At 41.1% G+C, this 22,063-nt stretch overlaps 4 protein-coding genes across 4 annotated transcripts in view; 3 read left to right on the top strand and 1 right to left on the bottom strand.

Annotated features, from left to right (window-relative positions):
- Nucleotides 1-4,249, top strand: gng8 (guanine nucleotide binding protein (G protein), gamma 8). The gene is made up of 4 exons (XM_041952377.1): nt 1-128; nt 2,504-2,576; nt 3,242-3,340; nt 3,767-4,249. The coding sequence occupies exons 3-4, from the start codon at nt 3,257-3,259 to the stop codon at nt 3,893-3,895; spliced, it is 213 nt and encodes a 70-aa protein (XP_041808311.1). The 5' UTR covers nt 1-128; nt 2,504-2,576; nt 3,242-3,256; the 3' UTR covers nt 3,896-4,249.
- A 258-nt stretch (nt 4,250-4,507) lies between these two features.
- tmem45b (transmembrane protein 45B) lies at nt 4,508-8,103 on the top strand. The gene is made up of 6 exons (XM_041952720.1): nt 4,508-4,635; nt 5,804-6,001; nt 6,091-6,303; nt 6,400-6,584; nt 6,880-7,022; nt 7,880-8,103. The coding sequence occupies exons 2-6, from the start codon at nt 5,812-5,814 to the stop codon at nt 7,989-7,991; spliced, it is 843 nt and encodes a 280-aa protein (XP_041808654.1). The 5' UTR covers nt 4,508-4,635; nt 5,804-5,811; the 3' UTR covers nt 7,992-8,103.
- Nucleotides 8,104-8,155: 52 nt separating this feature from the next.
- nfrkb (nuclear factor related to kappaB binding protein) lies at nt 8,156-18,203 on the bottom strand. Its single transcript, XM_041952719.1, has 26 exons — nt 18,149-18,203; nt 17,618-17,770; nt 17,294-17,495; nt 17,063-17,190; nt 16,817-16,988; nt 16,440-16,544; nt 16,281-16,354; nt 16,122-16,203; nt 15,821-16,016; nt 15,624-15,735; nt 15,406-15,532; nt 15,000-15,077; nt 14,831-14,907; nt 14,663-14,709; nt 14,311-14,371; nt 14,036-14,210; nt 13,815-13,921; nt 13,565-13,688; nt 13,165-13,244; nt 12,655-12,851; nt 12,287-12,557; nt 12,017-12,196; nt 10,479-11,210; nt 9,652-9,758; nt 9,136-9,271; nt 8,156-8,989 (listed from the first exon to the last, which is right to left on the bottom strand). Exons 2-26 carry the CDS (start codon nt 17,741-17,743, stop codon nt 8,849-8,851), a joined length of 3,837 nt encoding a protein of 1,278 aa, XP_041808653.1. The 5' UTR covers nt 17,744-17,770; nt 18,149-18,203; the 3' UTR covers nt 8,156-8,848.
- Nucleotides 18,204-19,397: 1,194 nt separating this feature from the next.
- LOC121617272 (ryanodine receptor 1-like) overlaps nt 19,398-22,063 on the top strand; it is a 46,746-nt gene continuing 44,080 nt past the window's right edge. Inside the window, exon 1 of the mRNA XM_041952402.1 lies at nt 19,398-19,498. Coding sequence (XP_041808336.1) covers nt 19,451-19,498 — 48 coding nt within the window. The 5' untranslated portion in view covers nt 19,398-19,450. The remainder of the gene's footprint in view (nt 19,499-22,063) is intronic.

The raw sequence follows: 22,063 nt of genomic DNA, 5'->3' as shown, positions 1-22,063 counted from the left end.
TGACGATGCTGCAGCGCTGCTCCGTGTCTTGACGATTGTATAGCTCACAAACAGCTGATGTTGCATACAAGTTGTCACTGGTCCCTCGCTGGGTGAAGTTCTCACTGTAGCATACCCTCCGAAAGATGGTAAGAGACTCGACTGATGGTTTTTAGTGTTTATTCCTTTCTTCAAATTTCACAATAAACCAACGTGAGAACTTGTAAGAAAACAAAGAAAACAACAAATCACATCTCTAATACCATTTCCTATATAACAACTGGTAAACAATCACAGTGCAAGCGTAACTGAATACTCAGCAACATATCGTAAGATCGCTAAACATATGAGCAACAAGCTAGCGTAAATTTCCTACACATACACATTGTTAAAAAATATAATTGCAATCACACACCAACCTTGTGCCTCTTCGGGGGGTTGCTAAAATATACGTTGTTTCCGTCACGTTTTTGTTTTGCTGCTTCACGTGTGTTTACCCTTGTTTACCTTACAATCAACTTTAGAATTTTACCGTCAAATCGTTCATACCGTTTTCATGGCTGAATTTTCCCGGCGACACTATTAAACCGGAAGTACAATATAGTGCTTTCAAAATAAAATCTTGCACTCTTAAGATGAACCCTTTTAGCTCTTAAATGAACAAAATATACACATACATATAGATGAAATTACATTTTTTAGCACAACTCTAATCATGAAATATATTTATAAAGAATCATGTCAAAATACTATTTGTTTCTCTCAAATGAACTCATAAACAGTGCAAGCTGCCCTCTGGTGGACAAAACGAGAAACAGCAAGCGCAAAACACAAAGTGGGTTTGCTACACCATCTCCACCCATGCTTTGCCAGATTGTCTAGTTTGTATCCACCATAGCTTTCCAGCCTTTGTTTTGCCTTCCTGCCTGCTTGTCTCTGCCTGCAAGATCCTGGGATTTATGACTCTCTGCCTAAGCCCTTTTGATAAGCTAGCCTGTACTGACTGGATCCTGGTTTTGACTCTCGCTTGTGTTTTGCATTCAGTAAACAAGAATCTGATGGCCTGTGCTTTTTAGTTTAACTGAACTGTTGTCATAAATGAACAAAGTGAGACATGCTGTTTGACTGTCTGGATGATCAGAGTTTATACTTGTCAAATGTGGGCAATAATATTAAGTCCTTAATTTACCACAGAATCTGAAAATCCGCCACTTGAATTATACAACACGACACTGGGCAAATTATATTTTTGGGCGCTTGGTGACAGGTTGGTTAGGTGAGGTGGCAGCTCTTTCTACTCATATGGTCCCACATGTTCCACAGAGAGAGACCAATTACAACAGGAAAACAAATGTTAATGAGGCACTTGACATTTAACTCCATAACACTGCCACTTTGCCCCCTGCTGCTGTGTGGAGCAACTGTCAGCTCTGCTGCAAAGACTGGCAGCAGTGCAGAGGATAGCTACTGCCTGACACAAATAAGAAAACTCACAACTTGACAAAACCTCAGTCACTTACCTTGCCAACTGAGTATTGGGTATATTGCAAGCCATCTAATTATCTTCCATATTACTTGTTTGTACCTTGATAAGATCCCCTAGAAACACATTAGTATATTACCTTTGAACCATTGTGTATTTAGAGTCATTGCTTACTAATATAATCCTGTATATCTGCACCATTCTCTATGCAACTTTGTCAAAAAAAGACCCAAAGGGTGCATCTGACCTTCAGCTAAAATCATAAAATTAAAAAAAAGAATAAAATCTAAAAAGAATCAGAAACCAAGATTAGTTTCTTTCCTGTTTCTGACAATGCCTTGCTGGTGTGCAACATGTGACACTGACCCTATTATACATCTGTAACTGTCCAAAACAGTGAATCCAAGTCTAACTGGAGCCAAAATTATTTGTTACACTGTAAAAGCACATAAAACGGAAATGTATGTTTATGACTTTCAGAGGTCTTTTATTTTGAATTCTAACATTCAGTTGTGCCACATAATAAACTTGTTATAAATACAGATAATTCATTATTGAGTGTTGCAGCCCACTGTGCTTAAAATGATTGCACTTGGCAAATATCTATGCAAGTATTGAAGATTTGATATTTGTTTAAGAATGAGTCACGAATACGAAAATTAATTAAAGTCATGGCACACAACCACGCCTATTCTCTGAGGAGCTTCCTCACTACAGTCTAATGTCTTTTCATGTCAGGTGTTGCGAGAAAACAGGTTTTCTTTTCATGTCTCTACATTAAACACACCATTAGTCTTTTTAATTTAATTCCTGTTTCGGCTCTATGTTTAATGCTCCATCTGGGAACATAAGCTGCTATATTATCTCAGGTGGGCGTGTGATGGGGACTCAAGAGATGAAGGTCACACCACATGTTGCCTTTAACTGCGGCACTGAGCCCATCCTGGGGGCAGAACCACAGCTTATTATTTGAAGGAGGGAACCTATTGAAGCCCTCCTCCTCATCTTTGTCATTAATCTCACTTCATTTGTTACTGTAAGTTGGTGCGGAGGACCCTGGTGAAGACAAGGGGACTTTCATTCCAGGAGCCAAACGGTTGCTGTTGATCTAGTGGTGAGTGATGTTTTGATTATTATGAGAAATTGGCTTTTTTTTATCTAATTTTGTACATATTTATGGAACCAGCTCATGTCAGACCATATATCTCTTCAAATGTGCTGAGAATTAATTATATTAGTGTGCAGAAATGATTTGTATTGATAGTACTGACTAATGTATTTCACACTCACAGATGCTGACAAAATAAATGGAGTGTTTTGTTGTTGACTAATGATGCTTTTCCTGCTTTCTAAGAGGTTCAACAAGATTGATCTCTTGCATCAGTCTCTGCAAGCTGAGCTACAGAATAGCAGCTGTGTAGAAACAACAGTGGGTACATTAATAGCATTAAATCTCTTCATCTGCAGTTTATGGCAAACGTATTCTGCAGGAGCAACAAGTTAATGTTAATGTTGGGTGTATTTACATTCTCAGCTAGCGGATGCCCTCCCCTGGGGAACCCTACCCTGCCCTCCTCCTTTGAGACCCTCCCTGTGCCACTTGCAGCTGAGGCCCAGGGAGCAGAATTAACGAGCAAATTGAAACAGACTCCGGCCGTGGCACAGATACCTTCAATAGATTGTCACGTTTGCTGTGTGCGCACTGTAGAAGTTGCACCGTGTTCAGTGATGCACAGCATTTCTTCTCTGATCACTCGCACTTGATGTTTTGCTGTTTAGTGGGAAAGGCGCAGGATGTCCAACAACATGGCCAAGATTGCAGATGCTCGAAAGACTGTAGAACAACTGAAGCTGGAGGTCAACATAGAGAGGATGATGGTGAGTCTGCACATTATGGAACCACCGAGCTGATAATAATGGAAATGTTTTTGAAAATGCTTTTGACTGTCAAATATGGCAACATGTCTTGTGTGTCTTCAAAATGAATGAGTATTAACAAATGAATGAAAAATGCTCTTCTCACTTTTCTGTCTCAAAAGAGATTTACGTTCATGTGTATTTAAATTCCCATCTATTTTCAATCTTCAACTTGCCAAAAAGCAGTGAATTTGAACAATCCTACCTCTCCAATCTAACAAAATTCAGTTTTACACCTTTGAGTGATGCAGAACCAAAGGTGTTCTTTGGGTGTTTTAATCAGTGGTTAAATTAAATAAGGAGTAAACTGAATTTGAAATATTTTTATCCTCCTCCATCCTCTTTTTGACACAAACACACACACACTAACACAACCTTTGTGTACAGGTATCCAAAGCAGCAGCTGATCTGATGGCTTACTGTGAAACTCACGCCAAAGAGGACCCTCTAGTAACACCGGTTCCTTCTTCTGAGAACCCGTTTCGAGAGAAGAAATTATTCTGTGTAATATTATAACCCAGCGTGAATTCAAAGACAAACACAATAAGAAAAGCTTTTTGTTTGTTTGTTTTTTACAGCATTCAGTTTTGTAATTAAAGTCGCTCCTGAGGAATGATTTTGAATCATTTGAACATGATAATGACGGCAATAAAGAGCTGTTGAAAATGAGTGCAAAGTTCATTTAAAGTACTGCTGCCTCTCCCTGTGCACACAGTTTGTATCTGAGCTTATACATTAACTAAATTGCAGAACTAGTAAGTAATAGTGCTCACCAAATGTCTTTTGCACTCTTAACTTTTAAAATAGTTGTACCAAATCTTTGTTTAGATTTTGGCATTAGTGTTTTGGAAGGACTAATTTCATGGCATGAGAAGGGAAAATGAATTAGATTTGCTGTAATGTGTTTGGTCAACATCGTGTTTTCACATGAAAATGTACTCTACATTAGGTGACAAGCACACATGTCAAATAATTTTTGTATTACAATAAATAAATGAATAAACAACATGATCTGCAGTCAGGTATTGTTTTTCTGCCTGAGCGCTGCAGCTGTTTCCCAGGAGGATGTCCCTTGCTCACAGAAACCAATGCAAATGATGGGTGGGGCTAAGTCATGATGTCAATACAGGTTAGAAGTGCAGACAACAGGTGTGCACAGTTTACACAGACCAGGGTGCTCTCACTCTGGCAGCTGCCAACGGTCATAGATTTCCCACAATCTGTTCAGCCTTTGGGAATTAGCGGCAGAGAATAAGGTATGTACATTCTGAAAGCTATCTTTTATAACTGTGACAGGATGGGCTCATTTTCACATTTAGTATCTGCGCAGGGGCTGTTCTGCTTAGAGTTTACCTACAGCAATGCTTTCAATGAGCAGAAACTATTGCAGCTTATAACCAACCTATAGGGGAAAAGCTAAGTCTCTCTTCAGGCCCGTGCCTCCTGACAGTTTAGTGAGAATGTGTGTGTGTGTGTCAAAGGCACAAATTGTTAGAATCATCAGGTCAAACAGGGCTAGTCAAGAAAAACTTGTCTGACTCAACATGCAGATCTTGAACACACCCGTGCCTCATGCAGACACTGGGGATAACATGAGGAAGTTACAAATGGTCAGCCTGAAAAGCCTTGATTTGGCCACTGACATGAAAAAAAAAAGGAAAAAGAGGGACCATGCTACAAGAATACGTGTCTAATTTCTATTTTGCATAGTGGCTCCATGGCATTTAAAGCATACTGCTCAGCATTTCAGTAATATTCTACTGGGTGCACTAACATTACTAAAACTGAGATACACATCGCTTTCATGCTTTTCTTTTTATGGATGGACGTGTTCATTTGGCGAACGGCCCTGTTTAATTTGAATTCCATTTTTGCAAGACAAATGAGCAGCTCTGCTAAAATACAAGATATAGTACCAAGTCATATATATTTCCTCATTTGCGTTGTACGGTAGGTCTTTGCTGGCATATCAGGATTTAATGACATTGCATTGACATGAAACTTATTAGAAGAGACCAATGTTTTGGCTCAACAATAACTCAGTGACGTTTTCATTCCAGAATATTTTCAGCTGTTTTGGTCATGCTTGTCACACATAATTAGTAAGATTGCACCATAGTCATGACTTGGTTATGTAAGTACCGTATATATAGACATTTGCAGCTACCTTTATATTTAAGTAATCTAGTGTCCCATGATTGTGGGTATCTCGTTGTCAGCTGCTCTTTTTAACCCCTTTTCCTTGATTGCTTGTAATCATTACTTGGCCCCAGATGCCATAAAATATAACGCCGAGCTTGTACTTTAACCTCCACGTGGAGTCCTCTCACATTCAAAAGAAGAGCTAGGAGTCAAAATAATAAACACTGAGTCTCCCTTAAATGTATGTTTCTTACTACTGAAGTATATTTCTTGTGTTTTCAGGCCTAAAGATGGCCAACTTCGGAGGACATGCCATTCCTGGCTCCTTTTTCCTGCTCTTTGGCTTTTGGCTAACAGTGAAACACAGCCTCCAACACTACTGGAGGACAAATCAGCCGAAAGGAAGACAGATCATGCCGCCTTTCGTGAAAAGAATGAACTACTTTGAGGGCGGATTTTCAATCTTTGCTTCATTTGTTGGTCAGTTTTCCTCTCAGTCTGCCTGCACACACATACTCTAAAACGTGTCCTTGACTCATCTCATTTGGTGCCATGTTGTCCCGTCCCAGGTATTATGGTTGAACAGTTTGTGGTGGATGGGCCGCACGCCCACCTCTACGACAGAGAGACCAATTCATGGGTCAAGTTGATGAACTGGCAGCACGGCACCATGTATCTGTTCTTTGGGATCTATGGAATAGTGCTGGTTGCCAGTACTGCATCCAGACTGGTGCCGGCTGGTGTCGACCACCTTGCTCTCTCCTTGGCTCTTTTCGTTGAAGGTAAGCTATAAGGAAGCTAGGTTTTAGCTATTTTCCTTCACATCACAAATATGTTCCTCCGATGTGTATTTGAGCCATGTTTTGTGTATCATCCAGGGTTTCTGTTCTATTACCACGTGCACAATCGGCCCCTTCTGGACGCTCACATCCACTCCCTGCTGCTCACGGCTGTGTTTAGCGGATCGGCCAGCAGCATGTTGGAGGTGTTCGTTAAAGACAACGTTGTTTTGGAGCTGCTCAAAGGATGCCTGTTCATCCTGCAGGGATCGTGGTTCTACCAGGTGATTAGCAGAAATGAGATGCTCAGACCACTGTAATGCATTAAGTGTGATTTGTGGAAAAATGTGCCCATACACCATTTCTTGAGGTTAGTTCCAATGCATACGATATACTCAACACCAAAACAAGGACTACCTCAAGCTGCATTACTCTTAAACATGTGCCAAAATGTTTTTTTTTTTTCTTTAAGCTTTTTCAACACCAAATTAGTTTATCAAGCATTAAGCTGTTTTTAAGACATTTAAATTGACCAGATTGCTGCAGTTTGCCCATTCATCACACCATTTGTCATTTCAGATTGGATTTGTACTTTACCCATTAAGTGGACCAGAGTGGGACCTGGAACTGCACGGCAACGTCATGTTTGTCACAATGTGCTTCTGCTGGCATTTAGCTGTGGCCATGCTTTTAGTCGCCTGCATCTCCTCTGTGGTTTGGTTGTAAGTATCCCACCCTTTAGTGCTAAAATCAATCATTATTGAACGTGCCATAGTTATGGGTTTAGCAAAATGGAGTAAATAAATGATCAAATGAACATTTGAAATCAATTACCCACATCTTCACTTTCATGATACCTACATGACAGGAGCAGTAAATTGGGGAACCTATCTACATTTATCCAAATTATCTTTCCCCATAAAATGTAAAACAGTTGAATATTCCAGCATTTTTTTTACTCTTTATGCTGTGTACTTATAACTTACTGTGCAGAGAAAATAATGGGTGAGCACAACATATTTTTGGTGAAATAATCTATAGTGTCCTCCTGCCAAAACATCTGGGAACCTCTGGTTTAGGCTACAAATGCTTTCCTCCATTCTTGTACTGTATATCAACATACAATATTGAGAAACTGGATCTAATGATTTCTTCAGCAGTGTTGGAAACTAGACTTATAACGAACTAGCTGTCTTTGAACAGAAAACAGGACTTTTAATCTGGTCTCTGAACCTGTATTTCAACCCTTACTGTGTGGTTTTTACAGTCAACATGGTTTTGTTTACATTCAACATTTCTCAACAAGATGCACTGTATGCTTAAGGCTACTGAACATGTTGAATGAGTGTTTAAAATGTTTACAAGGCCTTACAGATATTTGCCAAGGCCTTGCACAGAAACCCGTCTTGTTCTCCCGTTCTTTATTGGTTCATTACTCATCAGCACAGTGTGTTGTCACATTTCCCTCATGCTAACTCAAACCCTTGAGCAGGCTGGGAAATTTCTTGCGTGGATGCGTAATCTTTATCTTTATGTTGTTCGTGTGTTTCCTAAAGCCGTATTTTTTTTGCTCCAACAGCACAGTGGGGCGGTTCTCAGGAAGGGGGCGGGACATAGAGATTGGAATGCGAAATACATCCTCCAAATCAAGCTCCCAGAAAGCTTTGCTTGAAGACTCAGATGAAGAGTGATTGCACGGTTATAGTTCTTTGAAATTGCACTTATTTTTGATTTCATTTATGTTGATGTTTCTGAGACCACATCTGTTTTTTTTTTACATAATGTATTTCAGATTTCTTTTTTTTTCCTTTTAATAAATAAATAAATACATAAATGAATAAATAAGACACATCTCTGTTGTTGAAATACGATCTGTTATTATGGTCTGTTAAAGTAGTTTATGCATGGCTCAAGCGTATCAAATAAAATAAAAATTAATAAGAGAGCAAATAATGTATTGCAACAAACATGAACAAGTCACAACATTCAAATAAATCAGACTTAAGTCCCACTGACATCACATCTGTTAATATTCCAGCAAACAGTTAAAGAAGTGAGAAGGAGAGCATCCTATTAACAGCTGTACAGAAATTCAAAGTGGTAATTTAATATGAATGGACAAGTTGTGATTTGCAGTTATACTTAGGTGAAGTATTAATGGAGCGACTGGTCTTTTCAAAGAATTTCTACGCAACCTACCGGGATATTGTTGTAGTGGTCAACAGCCTAGTGAGCTGTTTTACTACTATTATTATTTAATGAAATCCAGGAGATGACATGTTGTTGAGGAAAAATGACGATTTTCAGCATACTGCCAATACTGTTAACTTTCCAGAGATCAACCTGCAACAGAGCTTACAGAGAGGGGTTATGTTTCTGGCTTTTGTGGGAATCGTCCAATTGAAAAGAAATAAAAGTATATTACACACTGTAATAACTAACTTAATAAGTTATCGTCCAGGCAACTTCCCCTATAAGGCATATTGTTCTCTGTAATAATATTACCAATAACGATCCATTCTGATGAGATGAGACTGATGAGATAGGATCACTGTTGAGGTGCGGGCGGGGGTTCAGGTGCACATTTGGGCGAAGGTGCTGTCGTGACTACAACTGTGGAAACAGATTTCGGGGAGCCTGTTGCCATGTGCTGCTGGAGCTGCTGCGCTTGCACCGTCTGGATGCGAACCTAAAGAAAGTGAAGCCGTCGAGTAACGTGACCAATTTTTTGTCGGCTAATTACAATGGTTGTAAATTAAGACTTCAGTAGTTATTATAATAACTACTTGATAATACTTGCGACTGCGACATAAAAAAAGTGAAATCTACGCTAACCTGTGTGGCCTGTCCTTGCTGCTGAAGCTGCTGCAACTGCTGTGCTGTGACAAAGCTGACTGGTTTGTTCCCAGCGATCAGCTTCGTGCCAGCAGGCATGGTGGTCAGGATGATGTTCCTGCCCAGGCTGCTGATGCTGCTCAGAAAAGAGAGGAAAAGGACAAAAACATGTCAGTCCACCAACCCTGTCACGAGAAATAGACAAAACAGCAACAAATAAACACATTTAAGGGGCTCGTAAATTGATTGACAGCGTAAACAGTATATATAAAAACAATAGACATAAATAGTTGCAAGGTTGCAGCTGCAATCAAGGGAGGCTCACTAGAGGTGAAACATTAAAACACCGAAGCTCTCAACACATTAAAATAATACAATCATTACAGCTAATTTTACATTTGGAGTTTAATTTAGTCCTCATTCTCTGCTCGTTTTGCCTGGAAAAGGTCTTAACAAGAGACGCAATCTCAATAAAAATGAACAAAGAAATTACACAGTGGGGGTGATGAGACTTACTTTGTGTTCAGACTTCCTTTCACAATAGGTGTGGTCACTACACTCTTGCTCTTCAGTGGTTGGTTGAGGACAGAGAGGGGCACAGTTATCCGTGCAGGCAACTTCCCCTATAGTGTTGTCAAAGTGCATACAGAGACATGTTTGAGGAGAGCTTCTTAAATAAACACTGCAGAATAGATCAATACACATGTCAGAGCAGTCATTAAAGTACAATTGGCTAAAAATGTACGAGACAGCATCCAGTAGCTCACTGGTGAGCAGAGGAAAAAAAAACAGATTTGTGCTGATATCCCATGACCTGGGTGAGTGACATATAGAAACATTTAGCTGAACCTGCAGAACAATACAACAGTGAGAACAGTGGGTCTATAGTTTGGTCTATCATTGTAATAAAAACTGTTTTATTTGTACATGGTTACTGAAAATTTCTGTCATGCGGGAAATGTGTGTTTATTGTTATATGGTATATTATCACATATTAAATTGCTGGCTTTTATCAGTTGGGTAATGAATGAGCACAGGAAACAATGTTCTCAGAGGAAGCAACAGAGTGACCAATGACAAAAACCTAGCAGCCCAATAGTGACCCCTAGAGGCCATGCTGCTTCTGACATGTACCCAGCTGACTAAATCTGATAATCTTAGAACTACACACCCTTTAATTTAAAATATTAAATATCAACATTTTTGGTCTATTTTTCTGTATTTAAGGTGGGCGAATTTAATAACATACCTTATCCGAAAAAGCTAAAACTACCCCCCCCCCCAAAAAAAAACACTTATGCAATTTCCTTAAAATATGTACAGAAGCTGAGCAATCCTCTTACTGTTTGCGTAGTAACCACTGTAGCAGGGACCTGTCGCACAGTGGCTGTAGCTGTTCCCAGTGTCAGAGGCGAGGCCGAGGCGCCGGGAGCCACTGTGATCCCCTTAGCACCACCCACAACACTGGCAGGCATGGTCACTACATTAGCACATGTAGACGCTGTGAGCGGTTTGCTGCCAGTGGTGGTCGTCATCGTGATGGTCTGACCCTGTTTCTGTGGAATAACGCCAAGGCCCGGCATTATACGAATGGTGGCGCCACTCTTGTCAGGGGAGGACACGGTGGAGAAGGTCCTAGATTTCTGGTCACCCACAGTGACAGCCAATGTGGGCATCAGACGTATGGCTGTGTCTCCTGCAGCCTTCAACAAGGTGGAGGTGACGGGGCCTGCTTTAGAGCTCTGTACTTCCCCCGTACAGGATGTGGCACTGGAGGCAGAGGACGGTGAAGGGTGGGGCGGCGTCACATGGAGAGTGGCTGATATGCTCTTGCTGCCCGTGGTGGCAGTGCTCAGGAAGTCAGGGGTGAGTTTGACAGTTGCAACCGGTGATTTGGCAAGAGTTGCCATCATGTCTGGCGTGATCCGCAGCACCGTCTGGCCCTTAGCGTCAGTGGTGATGGAGGATGGTGGAAGACGCAGGACATCTTTACCCTGGATGCGCAGGTTTGTAGCCGTTATTGGAATTCCTGCTCCTCCTGGAGTTTTCATACCCAACTGGCCTGTGATGGACACCTTTGAAGCAAAAAATGAAACATACCAACAGTTAAATCCTGTGATCATTAGCATGGCACATTTCTCATTTGAGGACACAAATTTTTTAGTCAGCTCCATCTGCATCTGCTCCTCAATCTGATGGCTTTTTCTATTGAAACCAGCATCTGCAACACCGCAGCGGATGCACCGAATGATGGACAGGAGTCACAAAACAAGAGTTTCTGCTGTCAAGTAATTACTGTTTTTTTCTGGGAAAATCAGTTTAAATCTGACATATTTATGTCTCTCCGGTCAGAATGTCCAGTTATTAAATTAGATTTAATTGTTCTGGCTCTACATGCTGTTTTCCCTTGATGTTTCTCTGATGTCGTCCCTCTCTCTCGCTCCTTTTCTGACTAGGTGAATTAAGAGTTTATTTCATCCAAACCAGAGTTGGTGGTGATTTTTGGAACAGTGCAAGGATGAACCAAGAACATTTTGATGAGCTTTATTTTGTTTCATTAGCATTTGAATGAAATTAGTTTTACAATGATAAAATTATTGTTTCTGTGAATGGAGTCTGGTGGCTTTGGCCAGCGGATATTACAGCTGTGTCGCTAAATATCAGAAAGCCTTAAAAAACTGTTGTCTCCATTAGTCACTTGGGCACGAAAATATAATAATAATCAGATAATATGTGACTCCACACATTTTAATCTGTTCAACTAACTTCCAGCCTGGTGGAGACTTCCTCACTGTTTACGACTCTCCAAAAAAAGGCCCTACAAGTCGTCAACTTAACTGACCACATATCCTATTTGAAAAAAAAAAAAAAACTGGTTCACCTGTTTGATATTCGGGTTGGCGACTCCTTGCAGCACAGCAGGGGAGGCAGGGTTGGTAGCCGGGCTACCAGGTGATCCAGCTTGAGGTTTGGCCACAGCTACGGCAGACACAGACAGGGTGGTCGGCACCTGGACTGGACTGCTGGAGGACTGACTCCTCAGAGGCACAGAAACGACTGCCTATTGATACGCACATTAAACACAGACAAAATTAACGTAATAAAACCATAATAATATGAAAACAACAAAAGGGGCTCTTTCTCTGGTTACCTGTGAAATGCCCTTGGCTGCCACTGACACCGGCATCCTGATCTGGTGAGGGGTCTGATGTACCAGCGTGGCCTGCTGACTCCCCGCTGAAGAACCCAGACCAGGCTGAGCCGAAACCACCCGCACCTGAGGGAGGGAGCCCGCCGCCAGGTGACTCACTATCCGAGCCGAGTGTTGGGATGTGACCGGCTGTGAAGCTGCTGGGCCGGCCTGGCTGCTGGGTAAGATGGCTCCCAGCTGGGGCAACGAGGGCGGCGACACAAGAAGAACACTGAGGGAGCAGAAGCAAAACATAAGAGGAACATTCTATGATGAATTACACACATTAAATCACAATATCAATAAAAACAAGCTTGTGTCACACTGACCCAGGGCTGGATTTGATTGTATCCGGGACTCCAGTCTTTGTTGGCGTGGTGGCTGCACAGGGTAAGGGTGACTTCGGGGTTCCAGGTGTGTTTATGGTGGGTGTAGTAGGGGTTGGCGACATGGGAATGGAGCCTATCTCCTGTCCTGCCTCCAGACATCCAGGGGTTTTACTGCCTCCATCTTTACTTCCAGACTTCTAAAATATAAACAGGCCTTGAGATTTATAATCAACACCTAAAATGTTTTTTTCAAACACTGACAAACAACTACAACCCCCAAGTGGGAATGCAATAACATCCACTACAGAAGCAAAACTTCTGTACTTTACTGCTTTGCATTAGTTGTGTTCTCCCAGATCCATGTTATGTGTCCGAGATCTGAGATGTCTGTATATACCTTAGGTCTGTAATCTTGTGTCCATCCTTGCTATCGTGTGTGTTTAGCATTTCATTCTGTTTTCTAAATTTTAAAGAAAATCTTGTGGTAGAAAACGGAGGCAGTACACTCACAGGCTTGGATGCAGGTTTAGGTTTCTGCTGCAGGGCTTTTCTAGCCTTTGCAGCGGCAGCTTGAGCCTGGTGGATCCTCTCTGAATGGGAGAAAGAAAAAAACACAAGAATGAACATTTTTTCTTATCACAGTGATCTTAAAGACCATGAGCATGTGCTGCATATGAGTGAGTTTGCTGCAAGAAGGCCATAGAGAGATGAAGGATTAAAAGGCAAAAAAAAAAAAGCACAAGGAGAGCTACAGGGATATCTACTATTCAGACAATAGTAGATAATCAAAGGAGGGAAATAAATACATATTGGCTGACTCCAGTCAAAAACTACAGGATTAGAGATTTTTACACTTTTGCACTGCAAGGGTGGACAGTTAAACCCTAATATCAAGCTCATAGTTGCTTACCGAACTCCTCTTGACTGCGACTGCGGTGCAGGTAAATCCAGAGTTTGCGGCCGATGTCGTACTTCACACAGGGGTCTTTCTCATAGTGAAGTCTGTCCAGAGCCCCACTGACAACCGTGTTCACCTAAATGGCAATGGAAGCTCCTTACTCACAAGAAATGTCACCATAAGAAGCTCTTACACAGGCCAATGGAAGGTTCATACCAAAATAAATCCCCTGCCAGAGTAAGTAAAAGAGAATATATCACACCTGTGCACTCGTGACATCTGGCGCTAGAAACTGTGAGTCTTTCAGCAGTTCACAGATCTCTGCCCTTGTTCCTTCTCCATTGGGTAACCTCGCTGCTGCATCCCGCACTGTGGAAGAAAGACGGTAGAAGTCAGAGCGGTGTGGTTGGTTTCCCTTGCCCACACTTAAAGCACTGGTTCCCCCACAGCCCGGCAAGTCAAGAGTAAAACAGAAGGCCTTACCCAGAGAGAGAATGGTGACGTATGGTGGTCTGTCGGAGCGAAGCAGCGTGTGCTCCCGGGCTTTGTTGAGAGACATCTCCTTATCAAACACCCCTTTAACAGGCCCCACCACAGATTCAAAGCCGTGCATCCTAAAGGTGAAGGCTTTATGTGGCTGGTTGTATCGCTGCTGCTCCTAATAAAGCAAACAAACAATGAAGCATGCCTGCTTAGAGAGTTCATGTCAAAAGAGGCAAAATGTAATAAGGAAAATAATTCCAGCTGCACAAACAAACCTGGATTTGAAACACTTGTCTCTCATCTCCCGTGCTGGGCCGCACCACATAATCAGTCGAACTGCTTGTTTAGAGAAATTACACCGTTAACAACCATGATATTGTAACTCTAACCACTTTATTATGTTAATGTGAGACTACAAATAACAGCTGTCTTTATTTACAATTAAGCTGATGATTTTTTGATGAAGTAATCAACTATTTGCTATCTAAAATACATTAAATGATATGAAATAAAGTATGTTTAGTCCAGCAAACCAAAAAAACAATCATTCATTTTCAGTCAATCCACTAGTTAATAGGTTAAATTTTCAGCCACTACATCATGTCTTTATGAGTCACTGAATCTTACACTCTCGGTGTAGGGGAAGTAATTTCCAACATGTCTTCATTTTCTGTCTGTGGAAGACAAAGAAGAAATTTTCTCTCAAATCAAACAGTGGTAAACATAAATAAAGCAGCAGCTCAAACTGAAGAGTCAGTGCTGAAACTGTATTTGTGAAATAAATCCTTGTAGTACCTTGACAACTAAATCTTTGGAGTCGAGCCACAGCTGACAGAGTGCACTGAGATCCTTCTCTGTATCCTGAGTGGGGCCTAAAATGAGTGAGTGACTTTAATATTCAAGAATACAGTTTGAATAACAAGAACTGCATCGATCAGGATTTTCTACAGTTAAACCTTCTTACCAATCCACCTCCACTGCTGAGATTCATCAGCAAATTCCACAAACGGAGAAAAGCCACTGGGCAGTGCCATCATCCCATCTGATTAAAACAAATAAAAGTGTGGGGGAAAAAAATACATGAGTCGCACGGTGTGGAAAATAAAGTCCGACCATTTCATGTATTCTGGAATGAGTGTGCGTGTATGGTTATTGCTCCTGATGAGCAGGTGGCACCTTGCATGGTAGCCTCTGCCATCGGTCTATAAATGGGCATTGTAAAACTCTTTGAGTGGTCAGTAAGGTGAGAAAGGCAGTATATAAATGGCATTTATCATTAGAAACAGCGATACAACTATTCATTTTCTTGTTAGTAGAATATTGTATTGACTATTTTATGCATGCTAATACACTCATTGTGAGTGACTCACCTTTAGTCTCTCCTGCAAGAAACTGCAGGGCTTGAAGAACCAGGTCAGACCAGCATGGCACAGATGAAAACCAAACGTTGAGGGAGCTGGCTGGAGACGACTGCCACATTTGAACTTTATCCTCCAACTGAGTGATCAAAATGCAGGCGTTATAATATATAGTCACAACTGTGGTCAGTTTTATAAAACGTGAGTGAGACTCTGGAATGAGTGCCTACCACTGAAGTACTGCAAAGGTTTTCTGCCCTTAAGATGGTCTCCAACAAGCTGAAGAAACTGATGGCTATTTCCTCAACTGTAACCGGGCTGCTCTGAGACTCTTCCACAATTCTGCAACAAGGATGGTTCATTATATTACAGGCAAACAAACACAATTGTGTAATCACTCTTGACACCAGCCTGGCACTAGACTCACTCCTCCTTGATGTTGGGCAGTGGTGTAGAGGGTGTGTCCGGCAGGGAGTTGATGATGTTGGCCAGTGGAGCTGATGGTGTGTCTGAAGGTGCAAGAGTTTCACAGGGATCCTCAGATTCCACTTTTATTGTCCTCATTTTCTTCTTCCTCCTCTCATCTTTCATCTTCTTCTTAGGCAGAGACAGATCAAAGAGTGCTGGAAGAAAAGATGCACGAAACATGTGACCATGTGTCATGAACTCAAAGTAAACAAGACTTTGGCTTAAGATTCATCATTATGTTTTCCACTCGATTTACTCACGCATAGTCCCCTTCCGACCAATATTTGTTCTTGAGAGTATGTCTCCAAGGTGAATATCAGAGGTCATCAAGTCTGGATGGTCCTGAGAAAATCGATCATTGGTGATACACTGTACAAATTAAGACCAAACCATATCTGTGTTTTTTTTTTTTTTCTTACTGGTTGTCGCTTCCTCTTCTCTCTGTGGTTTTGCAGCATGGTTCTCAAGTCCTGCTCCCCTAGTTCTATTTTTTCTGTGAAGAAATAAAATGTTTTTATACATATACAAGTGCATAAACAGTTGAGGAACATCATCAGGATACTGCACAAATCACTGACCAGTAATCTTCATGTCTTGGGTGGAGAGGCTTGGAAGAACTCTGAGCGAGACAGTGGGCGTTGGAGAGGACGGTGATTGCGGTGCTGGAGTCCATAATGATATGTCTACAAGCATATGCAATAATAATAACAACAACAACAACAATATAATAATAATAATAATACTATGCAAAAACACTGGTATTGTCAGTTTTAGAAATCTGCCTTTCTGCACCTGAATTTCATACTGACAATCTTGTAATGTTTCTAATGTTAAGTCTATATTTATTTGATGTTTTTCTAGTTTCTTTTTTTTTTTTATCTTCACATTGCATATTGGTTGTTATACTAGCGCCAAAATCATTTCATGAACTCTTACTAGAGTTGAAAAGACTGACCATCATCATCAGATGAAGCGTTGCTGTCTCCACACTCAGTTTTGACCTCCTTTAATATGCGGCTCAGTCTTCTTCTCACCCTTGGCTCCCGCATTTCAGCATGAGTCTTGGATGGTAACTTTCTTTTTGGTGGAAAGTCCAGACCATTGTGAACCGCAAACTCCAGCAGCTCCTTGAACAAGAAGACATAGTAAGACTAACTGCAGAAAGCCATGTGCCTTGTACTTAAAACTTTTACAAACATACCTTTCTGGAGACGAGGATCTGCTTCAACAGTCTGTGGTAATACTGCTGAAGGGAGCACAACTGCCGCTTTCGCTGGGACTTGGCACACAGTCGTCTGTACTTCACCACCTCAGGATTGAAGTAACCGTCTGGGTAGAGGTAATGAGTCATGATCACAAAGTGCTTCAAAAATTCACTCAGCATGACATAATTGTGTGTTGGTGGGTAAATAAGTGGATAACTAGGAAGTACCTCTGAATAATTTTTGTGCAAGATGAAGAGGATTTCCAAAGTTAAAGTCTCTGTTGTTGAACAGGTCGCTGATGGTGCTGTCCTGCTCTGCAACATTATTGTCAGGAAACTGTGGCAAAAACTGACGAAGGTGCTGCCTTTGAGAATCTGACAGTACTTCACTCCAGGTGCTTTCGCTCATCACAGAGAAGAAAATTTCAGGCTGTTTCAAACAAGAGCAAAGAGCGAAAATGAATGCTTCATCTGCAAAGTGTCTTACACCAGTAAACAATCGAACAAAGCAGGAAAGAGCAGCATTTCATCACTGGGCGCCAGGTAACTCACGTCCTCGAGTAGGTCCTCTGGGAGGTTCACTCTGCAGTTCCCCAGCAGGCATTCCTCTGTGATTTGTCCATCGTCTTCTTCTTTTGGATCAAGTGGGTCAGTAAGCATGTGGGTGAGGGCATCCATTCTCCTCCTCTGCGCCAACCTTGAGGTCTTTCGCACAGAAAAACACATCTGACTACAAAGTCATACTCGTTTTAAGCTACGGACTAACGCCAACTGGTGCATTTGCTTTAAGTCTACTGTACACAGGCGTTATAGTTGTGGAAGCGTCTGGGAGTTCAGTGACACAAACGACAACGAGGACATTACCAAGAATTCACCAATGTCAAAACATTAGCCACTTTGTAAAGTAACGTAGCGCTGCTTTGCGAGCTAAGCTAGAAGCTAAGTTAGCAAAATAACCAGTTATAATGTTTGGGTTGCTGTTTCAACTTTCAGCGCAAGCATACTAATACTACGCGGTATACTGGCAAATATGCACGTAATGACTATGTTGATAACGCTGGTTAAAAGAGTAAAAGCTCTTACCAGACACTGCTTTGTGTTGTGAAAATAAGGGGGAATTGTTTTACCGACGCACCTTTTTCTTCTTCTTCTACTGAAATTGGATGGCAAACAACAGACGCCGCTCAGCTCGCGCGCTTTGCTGCCCTCCACGGGAAGTTGAGTGTGCGTGCATAGTCATTCATGTGAATGTCAGTACAACTGTACACTTATACACAAAACTTCGTTGCTATAAACATTTCACCTGTAATTTTATTATTCATAACTTTGGGCTGGAGAAGTGCATAATTCGTATTTAACACATTCAATCTCACATAATTGCTAAATTAGGGTACTGGTCGTCTGGCTACGTTGTTACACTTATTGTTACTCAGCTAAAGTTATTGCTAATGACTGAATCTTAGAATCTGCTCGTTTTTTAGTTTTTTAAAGGCTGTACATTCGTTTGAGTTATTTTCAAGTTTTTTATAATCCTAACAGAAAGCGCAGGGGATGGCAGCACACAGGCACTTGACCCAACTGGTGAGTTTTAATTTCTAGGGACGTAAACATTCAGAAGAGCTAGTTAGTTAGCTTTAGCTGTTTAATTAGGCAACAACAGCTAAGTTAGCTAAATGCATGTTGCGCGCGCACACACACGCACACACACTATAGTATACATATACTTTTTGCTGAAAAAGAATGTAGTAGAATCTAATTTATTAGTTTTGTCTTATAGTATATTTGAAAGAACATAAATAATGCATCAATACTTAAAAAATAAACAACATTAAAATAGTAAAAACAAAGCATTATCTTTTAACATGAATTCAAATCAATAATACATTTATGTTTTTATGTCTCTTATGTGATTTCATTCACACATTAACACACACAACAAACACTGACACCATCCACTGACTGGGACAAACTGTCAGTTCAGTCACTTAATCTGCCCCCTTTTATAACACATTTTTTCAAGTGTTAAAGCATTATAAAAGCTCTTGCTTAAATTTCATAACTTACTTTAGCCCAGTCATTTATAATGCAACAACATGGTGCAAAACAATGCTGTAGACACCACAGCCAGGGAACACCTAAATCGCTGGTTCAGCTCTGCCAGCTTGCTCCACCTCCTTAAGATGTTGTAATGAACAGGACAGAATGGTCAAACCCTCTGCCTCATAACACAGCCAGAGAGAGGCACAGACCCACATTGCCCTTCAGGAGCCTTCACCAACATTGTCTGGTCTTATGTGGTGGACACACGGGCGCCAGCGGCTGCAGAACCAAGAGACAAGCCTTTTCCCATATCTCTCAAGGTTTAGCTGTTAAAGCCTCGGGAGGATGGCAGAGGGTGGAGATGGAGAGGAAGAGATTCAGTTCCTGCGCACAGTAAGTGATGCTGTCTGCCTCTTCTCATAGTTTGCAACTGTCGTGAACTTATTCAGCCAACGATGCACAATACTTAGCTTTTTGTATGTTGAATTGTTGCTCCGTGAGAGAGAATAGAAGTGTTTTTGTGTCAGGTTACTTTCTTTGCACTGAGCACAGACTGACAAGGACAGGTGGCTGGTTTTGTCGACATTGTTATCTATTTATATCCCAGCGGGTACTTGATATGTTATTGTTTTGTCACAAAGAAAAATCCTCTGGTGCTTGTTAGAATACGTCAAGCAATTAGATACAGTGGTATGAAAATATAACATTTTTACACTGACGCACATTTTCTTTAATGGACAGTATTTACTTTGATGGCAAGTAGGATAATTCAATACTTCTGTGAAAGGTTAATCACATGCTTCATTTTCTGTAGCTTGCATCTGGGTCACGGCAAGATTGGAGGCAGCCAGACCTGATGACGAACACCGGGAATAGTTCATTAATAGTGAATGACAGTGTGAACTGCTGGACCACGCCGAGTGGTTTAGTGGGAATGTGGGTGATTTTCTTGGCTTTGTGGGTTAAGGATCTACAAAAGTATAATGGCGATATGGTTGTGGATGAACACAGGAACAAATCAGTATTCTGGCTAGTGTGTGTGTATACGCATCAAGAATCTATGTTACCTAGACTTTATCTCGTACGGAATAATCACCAATCCACCTTTTTAGAAAAATCTTTGACAGATTTCAGTGTCCCTAGCTTATTTGCCCAAATACACCAAAATGTAAGTGTATCAGATTAATCCACAGGTGTCAGTTTGTTGTCAGGTTTTTGCTTCACTGCGGCTCCAATTTGTGATTTGATTTGTGGATGTCCTGCTTAAAGATGTTTAAGTTTAATTTTGAATTTTTAAACTTTTGACTGTTTTTGTCACGCTATAATGTTCCATTCTAAAATGTGATGAGTATTGTGCTTAATTCTGTTTATTTATGCTGCACTACTCACCGCTGAGCTATCAGATTTCTTTTTTAGCTCTCTGTGTCACTGCCTGCAGAAGGGCATTGTGGCCTTGCAAGCAGTCTGCAGTATGTAACACTCTGTATTTGGATGGTCAGCGTTGATACCAAGCTATTGTAGCTGTTCTACATAGTGCCACTTGAGTTTCTCTGGACCCTGGTAACTCTAGCCCTGATGTTAGCACAGGCCAGATGCTGATTATCTATATACGCTGTGTTATGAGTATTAGTTGAAACTCATTTCCTTGTGGTCACTTGATAATAAGTTTTAAGAAACGTTCACTGAATATTTGAATGAGCATGAACACATTCAGACTCAGGTGATTTTCTTTTACATGTTCAATCTAGACGCTGCATTCATTCAAAAAAACACGCTTTCAGCTGCCTCACGTCTCGTGTCCTGAAATAGCACTAAAGTAAAATATGTTAACAATGTGTCATTAAGTTAGTGCCAGTCTGTTGCTGTTCACCCTGAACTCAGCTGAGTTCTATATTTACTGTGTGAGGATTATCAGGTTCATAGCTTGGCCCATTTCAGCACCTGCTTACTTCAGTCCATGGGGCAACTTTACTACAAAAGTTCTACTAGCTATGCTTATTGTCAGATAGTAGTTTCATGGAAAATCCTGCATCTAGCCTCATGTTGTCATGATGGCCTCTGTCTCTGAGCCGGTGGTGTGTCTGTCTGTAGGCACATTCATGTTCACACAATAATTTAAGAGCAGAATGTGACAGAAACTTAACACTTCTGTCCCACGCGATGCTAGACCTGTCACTGTTCAACGGTCCCTAATATTTGCTGAATTGTTTTTAATTGCCAACACTGTCGTTGCTCTGCATTCTCACTAATGGCTGTTCTAAATTCTAAACAAAGTACTGACATAAGTGTTATGTTTATAGGACAGATATTTCAGTTGCCCTGTGTTCAGGACGTGGGATTGATGAAGATGAAACAGACTGCATCAGCTCCCCTACACGACACTGCAGACTCACAGACTGTTACGCAGACACAGTAAAACTCACGCTTAAGCTCGACAGTCTTTCACTTGAAAAAAACGTCCACCTGCTCTGCTTTTTTTTTTGTTGTTGGAAGTGAATTTAAATGTGTTAGCAACCAGTTTATGATCACACCACAGTATTTTAACTTTGTACATACCTGTGTTAATTAAGGCATATCAATTTACAGATTTCCCCTTTTCAGCAGTTAATATTTGGCAGAATCTGCTGCCAGTTTAAAGCTCCAGGAGCAACTGTGATGGGGCACAAACTAAATAAAATTACTGTATGTTTCAACCCAGTTGACAGACATTTGAACACATGTTGAACTCTTTTTACTGAAATGACGTGTTACTGGCTTGTTTTGAATGAACCAGAAGTATTTGCAGATAAGAACACAAACAGCTGAGCGTGCAGTTTTGAGCTGAGGTAACTCTGAGTGAATTTTACGATATTCCTCTCCTCAGCAAGCTTACTAATTGCATTATCGAGTCAGGGCAATGTGGGCCAATTTTCCTCCCCTGGCCGTCAAATCCAAATCTGTTGCTCTCCAGAATGGGAT

This window comes from Chelmon rostratus, chromosome 14 (genome assembly GCF_017976325.1).
Source record: "Chelmon rostratus isolate fCheRos1 chromosome 14, fCheRos1.pri, whole genome shotgun sequence".
NCBI lineage: Eukaryota > Metazoa > Chordata > Actinopteri > Chaetodontiformes > Chaetodontidae > Chelmon > Chelmon rostratus.
This window is presented reverse-complemented; position numbering and strand designations above follow the sequence as displayed.

Excerpts from the sequence above, each read along its gene's own strand:
- gng8 (XM_041952377.1), top strand. The coding sequence starts at position 3,257 with ATGTCCAACAACATGGCCAAGATTGCAGATGCTCGAAAGACTGTAGAA. Across the intron at positions 3,341-3,766 it reads TCAACATAGAGAGGATGATG|GTATCCAAAGCAGCAGCTGA; the intron begins GTGAGTCTGCAC and ends CTTTGTGTACAG.
- tmem45b (XM_041952720.1), top strand. The coding sequence starts at position 5,812 with ATGGCCAACTTCGGAGGACATGCCATTCCTGGCTCCTTTTTCCTGCTC. Across the intron at positions 6,002-6,090 it reads AATCTTTGCTTCATTTGTTG|GTATTATGGTTGAACAGTTT; the intron begins GTCAGTTTTCCT and ends GTCCCGTCCCAG. Across the intron at positions 6,304-6,399 it reads CTTGGCTCTTTTCGTTGAAG|GGTTTCTGTTCTATTACCAC; the intron begins GTAAGCTATAAG and ends TGTATCATCCAG.
- nfrkb (XM_041952719.1), bottom strand. The coding sequence starts at position 17,743 with ATGGATGCCCTCACCCACATGCTTACTGACCCACTTGATCCAAAAGAA. Across the intron at positions 16,545-16,816 it reads CGCTTCATCTGATGATGATG|ACATATCATTATGGACTCCA; the intron begins GTCAGTCTTTTC and ends ATATGCTTGTAG. Across the intron at positions 12,558-12,654 it reads ACAATCAAATCCAGCCCTGG|TGTTCTTCTTGTGTCGCCGC; the intron begins GTCAGTGTGACA and ends CTGCTCCCTCAG.